At 45.2% G+C, this 12831-nt stretch overlaps 1 protein-coding gene across 1 annotated transcript in view; it reads right to left on the bottom strand.

The window, feature by feature from the left end:
- Positions 1-3176: 3176 nt before the first annotated feature.
- The window catches only part of slc17a7a (solute carrier family 17 member 7a), a gene marked incomplete at both ends in the record, with an annotated part of 34538 nt that continues 24883 nt past the window's right edge, over positions 3177-12831 (bottom strand). Inside the window, 7 exons of the mRNA XM_083650027.1 lie at positions 3177-3484; positions 5942-6011; positions 6227-6354; positions 6681-6791; positions 8319-8451; positions 9049-9198; positions 9390-9528. Of these exons, the coding sequence (XP_083506153.1) occupies positions 3177-3484; positions 5942-6011; positions 6227-6354; positions 6681-6791; positions 8319-8451; positions 9049-9198; positions 9390-9528 (1039 nt within the window). The remainder of the gene's footprint in view (positions 3485-5941; positions 6012-6226; positions 6355-6680; positions 6792-8318; positions 8452-9048; positions 9199-9389; positions 9529-12831) is intronic.

Below are 12831 nucleotides of genomic sequence, written 5' to 3'. Positions count from 1 at the left end.
CGCATTCACATACGATTGGCTGTTACAGACAGTAGCGTGCAGAAGGAGGCCAATCGAATGAGTTCGGGGCGTGGTTTCATCTACACCCCGTTGCGTATGGATAGATCTGATTGGCTGATGCTCAGGGAATTTCCAAAGCGTTGAAGCTGCAAAAAGGTTTATGTTCAGCATCTCTAGCTCTAGACTCAGATGCTGCCTGCAACCACGCCACCCACCCCCCAAAAAGAAAAAAACATGCTGCAACCAGCACGCACGCACGCACGCACGCACGCACGCACGCACACACACACACACACACACACACACACACACACACACACACACACACACACACACACACACACTCAATTTCTGACCAGAGTAATATATATTTTAACAAACAGTAAAGTAAACCATCGATAGGATCTACTGTAGTGACCAAAGCTCATGTAAAAAAAGACATATAGGCCTAATAGCCTATTGTATAATGTATTTAGATTAAAACCTCTATGTATGTTTAATCCTGTTATTTTTTTCTATTTCTGTATGCTTGTGTACTTCTTCTTGGTACTAAAACCAATAAAATTATACATTTGTTGGAAATTGAAAATCTTAATTTGATCACTTGATATGCTTTTCCTCATGTGAAATGTTATCCTTTTGTACATAAACAGTAGCTGAATATGCAATAGAAATACACTTTTATAAATGCATACGTTTAATTTAAATTGCACTATCCAAGAAACACACGCACACACCAGGTGCTATACCCCACCCTTTATATATATCCTATGGCCCATCATCCTCACTTCTCTTGTTTGTGACGTTCATGTTTCTCCCTCACTCTCCCACTGAGTGCATCTGCTGTCCTATCTAATCTTTGCCTAAAATCACCAAGATAATCCTGTATCCATCTGTCCAGAGAGAGAGAGAGAGAGAGAGGGAGAGAGAGAGAATCGTCACTGTGCCCATGATGCAAATAGTCCTACATTGATTGCGTGCCATCAAGCTATTTTGGTGTTCAAGCAATAACATAATTTTAAATTGTTTCCATTTTTATTATTCACAAGGATATCTCACATATACATCTTTTATACATAGAATATTTCTCACATTTTTTGCGCGTTTTTTGATATTATTTTTTGTACTTTTTCTTCTTTTTTACACAGATTCCCCACAGGTAATCATACACTTCATCGAGATGGAGGAAGACAACATTGGATTAGTAAACTGAGACAAAGAAGAAACTTGATTGAAAACACACCGATACAACATTTAACAAAATGAAATTGCTCACAGGAGTCGTCATTCATCTCTTTGAGACATTTCACTTAAAACAACTTTCAAATAATGGTTTCTTGACATACCAACACATTTGTATTACTATTAAATCCTCAGTTGAAAGATATTGGTCTTAATAAACCCTTGTCAACATCAACGGTGCAGTTTGTATCACAGGCCTGAGCCCAAATCACAAACCATTGCTTGGTAAAATGGAATTAGATATTTGATCCCAAACACAGGGCACATGTAGGCCTACTTGAATTTCAAAATAAAAAAAACTACATGTCAGCATGACCTGTGAGGACATAAATGCAGATCTTCAGTGTTTAGACACACACACACACACACACACACACACACACACGCGTAAGGGAGAGAGGGACGGGGTTGCTGCACTGCTGTGCTCATGGACCTATCATTAAAACATGCTCACCGCACAATGTTTCAGCACCTGCACACAACACAACATACACACGCACATACACACACACACACACACACACACACGCACACGCACACACGCACACACACACAGACAAAATCTGCAAACTCTCATACATGACTGACACTCAGGGATTAAAGACATTAAAACAGCTTTGACAGAGCTAGAGAAGACAGAGGCTGTTAAATACAGAGTCAGACAGAGGGAGAGAGCGAGGCAACAGAGAAAGGCAGAAACAGCGGCAGCAAGCGCGCCGTCGCCTGGGAATATCATCAGCTCTATTATTCCACACTATCTAACACCTCAACAGTTCAGCAACTATCACACGCTACTTGTCGTTCTAGGCCGCCTCTCACAGTGCATGAAAGTCACAACTGTCAGATAATTACTCACGATATGTTTTGTGACCCATAGGCCGAGCTGGACATGACCCAGTTAGGTCATACCCAGGTGAGATTTAGCTAGACACCACATGCAGCTCTGTGCACAAGCTCAAGCACACTCACCCGCACACACACACACGCACGCACGCACGCACGCACACACTTTAGCCTGATATCACAAAAGGCTTACATGCCTTTACACATACTGTACACCGGTTCATGAAATCAATGCTTTTCTCTTATCAAGTTGGCTCAGTGAATTTGGCAAAATGTCCAAAACACTGGGAAGCTGATCACATCATAGTGAGACACAGACGGACACAACACATAAGCACCGTTCTCCTCTCGGACTGAAACATTTGAAAGGAGTCACTGAGGGTTTGAAACATGATGGATTCTTGCCTACTAAATGAACCCATAAATACGACCACACACGAGCATGCTTTGATGACGCATGCTTTGGAAACACGGAATGATGCAGCGCTGCTGAAGGAAGGTGAGCTGGGTGCAGCGTCCGACCCCCCAGCCTCTGGACAAGATCCACCACACTGATACAAACATTACCTTTTGGTTTTCATATTATGTGTCATAAAGTAATAGAGCCTGGCGTACTGCTTAACAGAGAAGTGTCCAAATTGAGTTTTATTGACCGGATTTTGTATTAATCAACTTAGACAATGTGCACTCAAAAGCTTTACATTTTATAACTGAGGCTCCTGAGGTGCTTTCAAAGTGAAAATAAAATAAAATAAAAATAAATAAAAATAAATGTGTGGCTTACGTTTAAATGTGAAATGCGACACAATGCCAATGGCTAGCACACACACACACACACACACACATACGCACGTACGCACGCACGCACGCACACACACTCACAAACACACACACACACACACACACACACACACACACACACACACACACACACACACACACACAAATCAATGAAATGCATACTATTTTGCATGTGCAATTGTAAATATTGTACAAAAGCACACGACAGTTCCATTCAGTATTGCGGTGACCCTCTCATACTACAACCCCCCTTCCACTTCTCAATTCATCTCTGTTTGACTTGCAGCACGTCACTCCTCTATGTTCCCTCTCCTCTTCAGCTCCCTCTCTTCTCCCCCGCACATGTGAGAGTTGTATCCTGGCGGTTGGACGTACTCCTCAGACTTATCCCAGTCCGTCACCCAGCCAGCCCCGGCACCCCCGCCTCCTCCCCCGTTCAAACCGACCACCGGTTGGCTCATGGCGCCGTACTGCCCGCCCCCGCGGTACATCTCCTCCGTCTCATTGGCCAGTTCGTCCTCGTCGATGATGCCGCACTTCTCCTCCTTGGTGTCCTCTATGTCCGCCCACGGCTGCTTCTCTCCAGATGCAAAGAGTCCTGCCGAGAGAATACCACAGATCAAACCCCCCTTTCTCTGATAGGATCGCCATTCTGTCTGAGGGTGGAGGTCTTACTGAACACTATGAAGCCATTCTGTCTGAGGGTAGACATCTTACTGAACACTATGAGGCCATTCTGTCTGAGGGTGGAGGTCTTACTGAACACTATGAGGCCATTCTGTCTGAGGGTGGAGGTCTTACTGAACACTATGAAGCCATTCTGTCTGAGGGTAGACATCTTACTGAACACTATGAAGCCATTCTGTCTGAGGCTAGACATCTTACTGAACACTATGAATCCATTGTGTCTGAGGGTAGACATCTTACTGAACACTATGAGGCCATTCTGTCTGAGGGTAGACATCTTACTGAACACTATGAAGCCATTCTGTCTGAGGCTAGACATCTTACTGAACACTATGAATCCATTGTGTCTGAGGGTAGACATCTTACTGAACACTATGAAGCCATTCTGTCTGAGGGTAGACATCTTACTGAACACTATGAAGCCATTCTGTCTGAGGGTAGACATCTTACTGAACACTATGAGGCCATTCTGTCTGAGGGTAGACATCTTACTGAACACTATGAAGCCATTCTGTCTGAGGGTAGACATCTTACTGAACACTATGAGGTCATTCTGTCTGAGGGTAGACATCTTACTGAACACTATGAAGCCATTCTGTCTGAGGGTAGACATCTTACTGAACACTATGAAGCCATTCTGTCCGAGGGTAGACATCTTACTGAACACTATGAAGCCATTCTGTCTGAGGGTGGAGGTCTTACTGAACACTATGAGGCCATTCTGTCTGAGGGTAGACATCTTACTGAACACTATGAGGCCATTCGGTCTGAGGGTGGAGGTCTTACTGAACACTATGAAGCCATTCTGTCTGAGGGTAGACATCTTACTGAACACTATGAAGCCATTCTGTCTGAGGGTAGACATCTTACTGAACACTATGAGGCCATTCTGTCTGAGGGTGGAGGTCTTACTGAACACTATGAAGCCATTCTGTCTGAGGGTAGACATCTTACTGAACACTATGAGGCCATTCTGTCTGAGGGTGGAGGTCTTACTGAACACTATGAGGCCATTCTGTCTGAGGGTGGAGGTCTTACTGAACACTATGAAGCCATTCTGTCTGAGGGTAGACATCTTACTGAACACTATGAAGCCATTCTGTCTGAGGCTAGACATCTTACTGAACACTATGAATCCATTGTGTCTGAGGGTAGACATCTTACTGAACACTATGAGGCCATTCTGTCTGAGGGTAGACATCTTACTGAACACTATGAAGCCATTCTGTCTGAGGCTAGACATCTTACTGAACACTATGAATCCATTGTGTCTGAGGGTAGACATCTTACTGAACACTATGAAGCCATTCTGTCTGAGGGTAGACATCTTACTGAACACTATGAAGCCATTCTGTCTGAGGGTAGACATCTTACTGAACACTATGAGGCCATTCTGTCTGAGGGTAGACATCTTACTGAACACTATGAAGCCATTCTGTCTGAGGGTAGACATCTTACTGAACACTATGAGGCCATTCTGTCTGAGGGTAGACATCTTACTGAACACTATGAAGCCATTCTGTCTGAGGGTAGACATCTTACTGAACACTATGAAGCCATTCTGTCCGAGGGTAGACATCTTACTGAACACTATGAAGCCATTCTGTCTGAGGGTGGAGGTCTTACTGAACACTATGAGGCCATTCTGTCTGAGGGTAGACATCTTACTGAACACTATGAGGCCATTCGGTCTGAGGGTGGAGGTCTTACTGAACACTATGAAGCCATTCTGTCTGAGGGTAGACATCTTACTGAACACTATGAAGCCATTCTGTCTGAGGGTAGACATCTTACTGAACACTATGAGGCCATTCTGTCTGAGGGTGGAGGTCTTAGCCTCGGTTCACACCAGGCGCTATTCAGAAGTAGCACTAACGCAGCGCTTAACAGAAGCTGAGTGCCACGCTAAACCGCTCACACCAGAAGCACTTGCTTTTCCTCAGCGCCCTGCTCGGCGCTGTCCTCCCCCCGCTCACAACTTGCATCGGCTTCATGCCTGGCAGCTTGGGTGCAGCAGGCTTAAAAAATAGAACAGAAGCTGAAACTATCGTTGCAGCATAGCTTCAGCGTGGCTTCAGCGTGGCTTCAGCGTGGCGTGGCGTGCGGCTGGTGTGAACGGTCTCGCCTGTTAACAAGGACGCCGAAATGAAACTGCCACAGCGCTGCGTAGCTTCAGTGTGGCTTCAGCATATGGTGTGAACGAGGGCTTACTGAACACTATGAGGCCATTCTGTCTGAAGGTGGAGGTCTTACTGAACACTAAGAGGAAAGGAAGCGTGTTCTTTTCACTCATTTAAGTCAGATTTCCCATGGGCCACATGGGAAATGTAGTTACTTGATTTCTATGCAAATAAATGTAGGAACATACCATAGAAAATCACTCCTCCATAGTGAACAAGGGAAGCTATAAGGAAGACGTACTGCCACTCCTCACGTGTCTGAAAGAATGGAAAAAGTTATTCAGAATAGGTACCTACTACCTAAGTAGTAGATATAATAAGTAAATATTAAATTCTAAAATTATCCTCAAAATTGACACAAGTGAACAGATGTGTTATTCAGAATAGGTACCTACTACCTAAGTAGTAAATATAATAAGTAAGTATTAAATTAAAAAATTATCCTAAAAATTGACACAAGTGAACAGATGTACCTTGTGTTTGGTCATGGCTCCCACTATGAGAGGGCAAACCATGCCAGATAAAGTTCCCACTCCATTTGAAATGCCCATCAGTATGCTGGCATAGCGAGGGGCGATATCCAAGTGGTTGACATTAAACCCTGAGTGAAAGAAGAAGAACAACGCTAAACACTTTTTCATCATAGCATTGAAACTGCTTTTATGGTTATGGTTAGGAAAATACACCATGCACCTTTAATGAGGAGATAAGTGTTCCAATTCTAATTATCATGAAAGCAGTGCACCACAAAAATCAACATTTTGTGTGGTGTGGATCATAGGAGCACCAAACAATTATCAAACTATTGTTAAAATGCAATTTTATTCTAAAAACTGTTGATTTGAATAAGACTGTCACTCTGTAGTAGATCTGATTAGATGAGCCTTTGGCAATTGGGCTAACTGTTGCATAAAGAACATTTCTTACCTGAGATAGCAAATCCACTAAAACCAACCGCAAGGACCAAGAAGGAAATGGCAACACCCTTTGTGTGAGAGAATCCCACGACTAGCAAGAGGGTGGCTTCCATTCCAAACCCTGAAACACATCCAGGAGACATGTGACACGCCAGCAGGGATAGGAGGAGGAATGAAGAAGACTATCCCATGTCTACTGACAAGCAACAGCCATAGAGTGCATGTGCATTTAAACATTATGCACCATCATGTCTTTAATGTAAATTGACATAATTATGATTTAGATTACACTCTTCGTTTGTCTTAAAAAACACCCAGGCTGTTATGAAATAGAAGCTAGCATGTAATTAATTATGCAACCTTTAAGATGTGCTAAAACATAACATTGCCCCTGCACTGGCGGCTGCACTTTAAAGTTAATATTTAAACACTCCAAATGACTTGCTGAATTCAGCAGTTGCCCATTTTGAAGGGTGAGGGGTGGCAGCTACATGACAATGTGTTAGTGCCTCCTGTCAAATCAGACCACAGTCAGTGTAGGGGAAACGGCAGCGATGCATACACATTATGCTTATGCTAGCTAGCACTGGCCCAGCTGCAGCCGTGTGGCCCAGACCAGGCAGAAAGTGCTCTCTCTCTCTCTCTCTCTCTCTCTCTGCAGCATCAGGCAATCAAGGCTAGCTCAACTGAACAAGCCTGGGATGTGCAGACTGACATCACACAGCTAGCCACCTCGGTCTCACACACGATCTCCCTCACTGGTTACATCAATTCTGTTTTAAGTCAGTCCTTTATTGGTATGACTAGTGCAGTGCCCGTTCGCCCCACTGCTGCACAGAGAGCTGTGCTGTTTGCTTGTTTAGACTATTCAAACGAATGGTTGTAGAAATAAACCACTTCCTGTGTTGCCAGTAGGTGGCGGTAGGTGACTATGCCTTGGTCCAAATTGCACCAAATTCGACACTGCACTTCAGGTTCCCAGCATCACACTTGCCAAGTGAGAAGCGATTGGATGAACGGTTGTGGAGATAAACCATTTCCTGTGTTGCCAGTAGGTGGTGCTATGACTATGTGAGTATCCAAATTGCACTAAATTTGGCACTGCACTTCCTCAGGTTCCCAGCAACACACTCGGCAAGTTTGAAGTCGATCGGACAAACGGTTGTCAACATATGAAAGCCGTGTTCTGATTGAATTGCATGAAATTCAACACTTTACTCTGTCGGGTCCCCAGCAGTGCACCCGCCAAGTTTGAAGTTCTCGAGCTAAAGCACTTTTTGTATTGCCTGTAGGTGGCGCTATGAATATGCGCATATCCAAATTTGACAAAATCCAGCACTGCACTCCGTCAGGTCCCCCTGAACGCACTCCCAAAGTTTGAAGTCGATTGGGCGAACGGTTCTCCAGATACTGTATGCAAAGGAAAACCTACACACACAGACGGCCCTGGAATTAATAGGTAGAACGAGATTTAATAATTGCCTAAAACACTCATTCTTCTTCATATTGCTTATAGTGGGATTCCATCTTAATCTCCAGCGTATGAACAAAAAAAGAGTGTGTCTGTGATTTCCTCACGTTACTATCAGCCACAGTGACCATGATAACAATTAACAATACATGGTTTCGTTCCCTTTTAGCCTCTCACCTCCACAGTTCATGAGCTTCCTGACATTAGTGGTGGTCATCAGATTGCGGGTTCTCAGGTAGTCTGCCAGCTGGCCGCCGATGGGCACGATGATCGTCATCACCAGATGGGGCAAGGCTGACACCAAGCCCACCTGAAAGAAAAGAGAAATAGGAGAGAGAGAGACAGAGAGAGAGAGAGAGAGAGAGAGAGAGAGATTGGAGGATAGTGTCATCAGCTCCAAACCAGCATTTGAGAGAGTCTGAGAGTGAGAATATTGAGGGGTGGAAAAAAGGTTGCAGGGTGGAATTCTCCTTCACTGTAATTTCCCTCAAACTGTTTCCACATGGCTGTGTACGTTCCAATCAATCACATCAATCTGTTTCTGCCTAATTTAATTCAATTGAGCTGAACTGAATGATGACATATCATCAAATTGAAAGGTGAGTCTCTCCCCTTACTCAAAACATAACATGTCATATGGCTGCATTATAGCATTCTGGTCTATTGTGGCTAATGTGGGTGGAGAAAATGGTCTCTGTCACTTCTATGGTGGATTTCTCCCTATATGTTGAACATCAGCGAAAACTGGTGAGTCTAGAATGAAGCTCCTTGATTTGGAGGGGAATGACACCAAAAACCTGACCATTACCATTCACGTTGCACAATTTTCTGATCTCAACATGGTGCAATGTTGTTATGCGCAAGTAAAGTCTGAGACTATAATGCGGATTGCACCACATGATCTCACCTTGCTGATCTCGAAGCCGAAGACTTCTTCAAAGTAGGCCGGCTGGCTGATGAGCAGCAGGTAGAAGGTCCAGCTCCTGCAGAAGTTGGCGACAATGATGGCGTACACTGGCATGGAGGTGAAGAAGTGCCTCCACGGGGTTTTGAATTTCTGTCAACAAGTGGAATAGGATATTACCGGCAAGAAGCCTCCACGCAGCAGATGAGACGGATCAGGAGCTAGAGAGTGTGTGCACCGTATATAGGCAGTGTGTGTGTGTATTTGTACATGTATATGTGTATTTAAGTATGACTTTATTAGAGAAATTCTGTGTTTGAGTGATACATCATATAGCGCCATACCGCCAGAGGATTGACAAAAGTCGACGACTCTCCGATCGCCTCTTCAATGTACTGCCTCTCCTCTGGTGTGATGGTGGGATGGGCTGCAGGACTCTCATAGGACACCAGAACCCAGAAGCAATACCAGAATATCCCAAAGCTGCCTGGGAAGAGAGAGAACACGAAAGACAGAAAGAAAGGAACAGTAGAGAAAGACCAAGAGAGAGAGAGAGAGAGACAGAGAGAGAGAGAGAGAAAACAAGGGAGGGAGAAATATTGTATGATATAATTTATGATATGATTGTCAGTGCAGAGCAGGCTTCTCTAACCTTGGAGTCACTAAGAACACGTCATCACTGTGATGTGCATGGAGGCGAGAGTCAAAATAACAGCAAACAAATCCCCCAAATACAGCTGCAGAGAACAGCAAGAGAAACCACTATCTGCAGCAGTAACAGTAGCCAGGAATGGATCAGCTGTACAGTTTGAAGTTCACAACTTCATAGCGCTGGTTAGAAATGTGTTGTTTTGTAAAACATTCAACAGTGTAATTATTTGGATATATGGTTACAAGTTATAGCCGTATCCAGAGATGGGAAGTACTGTACTTAAGTAGGATTTTCATGTATCTGTGCTTTATGGAGTATTTATTTATTATTACAACTTTTTACTTTTACTCCCTACATTTTAACAGAAATATCTGTGCTTTCTACTCAAAACAGGCTAGTTACTTTATAGCCTTTGCACGACAGACAAAAATGATGTAACGTTGTCTGTCTCTCTCGTCTCGCGCTCTCCAAGCTTTCATACATTATGTGCACCTTTATTGTAGAAAAACCATACTGTATCACACAAATTATTAATCAAACTATAGTCTTTAAACATCTTAAAACATGTTGGAGGGGAGCTTCTAAGTTTAATAGTCTTTGAGTCCTACTACTATTGGAGGGGTGTCATACTAATGATGTCACAGACAGTGATGAGGTCATAAATCACTTCTTCTTCTGTGGTGTTTTATGGCAGTTGGCATACATTCTGTCCCTCCCTTCTCCCTCCACCCCTGGATCCTTCTCTCCGCCCCTCGGTCATAAATCACCAGATGTACATACAGACAGTTCTAGATGGCTCAACCTGTCACCACCATAGTGATGTCATAAATCACTGACGATGTCACAGATGATATCAGTGATGTAACTCAAGTGATAGAGATGTCATCAGTGAGTGATGTCATCAGGGATGTCACTCGAGCAATTGTGATGTCATCAGTGAGTGATGTCATCAGTGATGTCACTCGAGCAATTGTGATGTCATCAGTGAGTGATGTACACACACATAGGGTGATGTACTCTGACAGACCTGAAGGAATGTCTACCCAAGCAGGGCATGATGACGAGCACCTCCATGATGCCACCTACGCAGGAGACCTGGACAAACTTACGACCCTGCTGCAGGAAGAGTGCTTCAGAAGGCGTATTAATGAGTGGCGGTGGTGGGCTGGGACCACCCCTCTGGGGCACGCAGCCAGGTGGGGTCATGCTGCCTGTGTGGCCTACCTTATCACCCAGGGAGCCCAGGTAGACCCAGCTGATGTCATATTGAGCTCGCCTCTCTACGAGGCCGTGTTCAGCGGTCACCTGGACTGCATACGGATCCTCCTGGAAGCCGGGGCCGACCCCAACAGAAGCGTACACGGCTCACACACCCTGGTCAACTGTGCTGCCCAGGTGGGAAGGCTGGAGATACTGCAGGAACTTATCAGGTTCCATGCTGCTATTGACATGGACAGCGATAACCTCCTGAAGTCTCCTCTCTATACCAGCGCCGCCTTCCACCACCTGGACTGCTTCCGCCTGCTGCTCCAGGCTGCTGGTGTTCTGACCCATGACGTGGCTTCTCGCCTGCTGAATATGGTGCTGTTGTGCGGGTGTGACACAGCCTTCGTCCAGCTGCTCCTGGACCACGGCGCAGACCCAGCCCTGGTGACCTGTGAGCAGGCACAGCTGGAGGAGAGGGCAGATCCTGATGCTCTCAGGGTCTTTCTGGAGGCCAAGAGATGTCCTCGCAGTCTGGCCCACGTGTGTCGGATCCGGATCCGCCAAGCGCTGGGCACACATCGCCTGAACCAAGTCCACTCTCTACCACTAACACAAGTGATGAAGGACTTTGTGCTCCACCACAACTGACTTGAAGGACTGTCAGTTTATTCATTCTTCAGTTACTGTGTTTCAAACAAATCCCGGATCAGAGATTAAAAACCATTAACATACACCACCTGTACCCAATCTTACTGCTATAATTGTAGAGCTGTGTGTCCGTGTGTGCTCGGTTCATTCTCTCCAGAGTCCCTACCCTACAATTGAGCACGTGCAGCATGGGACGATTCAATTTATATATATATATATTTTTTTTGTCCCCCCCCCAATCTTTTATCACATTTTTATCCCCCATTAGTGCTAATTTTAATGTATTTATCCTGGTTGCTGCTCCACCCTCTGCAGATCTGGGGAGAGCCGAAAACTGGCTCCATGCTTCCTCCGAGACATGGGCAGTTAGCCAGCCGCTTCTTTTCACCTGACAGGGGAAGCTTCACCGGTAGGACATAGCACGTGGGAGGATCACGCTATTCCAACGAGTTCCCATCCCTCCGAACAGGCGCCCTTAACGACCAGAGGAGGAAACACATCAGCAACCAGGATATTGCACGTTTTGGTGAAGGGGTTCCTATATGAAGGAAACCGCCGGGAGGCACGGGGAGAACATGCAAACTCCACACAGAAAGGCCCTTTTTGACGACCCGACCCAGGCGGTGGGCACTCGAGGGCATGCGGACAGGCACACATTCCTTCAGCGTTCACAGTGTCCCAGGTGAGAATCGAACCCAGGACCTTCGAGCTGTGAGGCGACAGCGCTTACCACTGCACCACCGTACCCCCCGATTCAGTTTATCTTAATATGACGTGAGGTTGAGGGTGCTTTCTCACTGGTACCGTTCTCCCGGTACCGTTCCCGAGCACACTTGTCCCCAAATTGACCCCAGTTTCTGAACATTTGACGAGTTTGAACGTTGCGTTGCGTTTCGTTCCGTTCCGCGCCCGGGCACGCAACAGGCAACCGTGACAGGATCCACTTGAAAAGGTGGTCTGGGGAGCGCTTTGGGGTGCCCCGGCACGGAACAGCCCGTAGTATAAATTCTTTACACAATTAACTGTACTTCTACTTAAGTAAAGAATGTGTGTACTTTTCCCATCTCTGGGCGTATCCAACTATAGTCTCTGGTTTGGTTTCACAGGGAACATTTGCTAAGAGTGAAATAAATGTGTTTGGCTTAAATTAAATGCATTACGTTTGTTTATTAACCCTGCGAGGCAGCTGGATTTACTCAAGATCATGAGATCACGATCACATGACAAACTTGGTTTGAATCCCAACCACCAGTGGTTCGCACCAATCAGCATCCTAGTAT

Source organism: Poromitra crassiceps (genome assembly GCF_964638095.1).
Source record: "Poromitra crassiceps genome assembly, chromosome: 13".
Taxonomy (NCBI): Eukaryota; Metazoa; Chordata; class Actinopteri; order Beryciformes; family Melamphaidae; genus Poromitra; species Poromitra crassiceps.
This window is presented reverse-complemented; position numbering and strand designations above follow the sequence as displayed.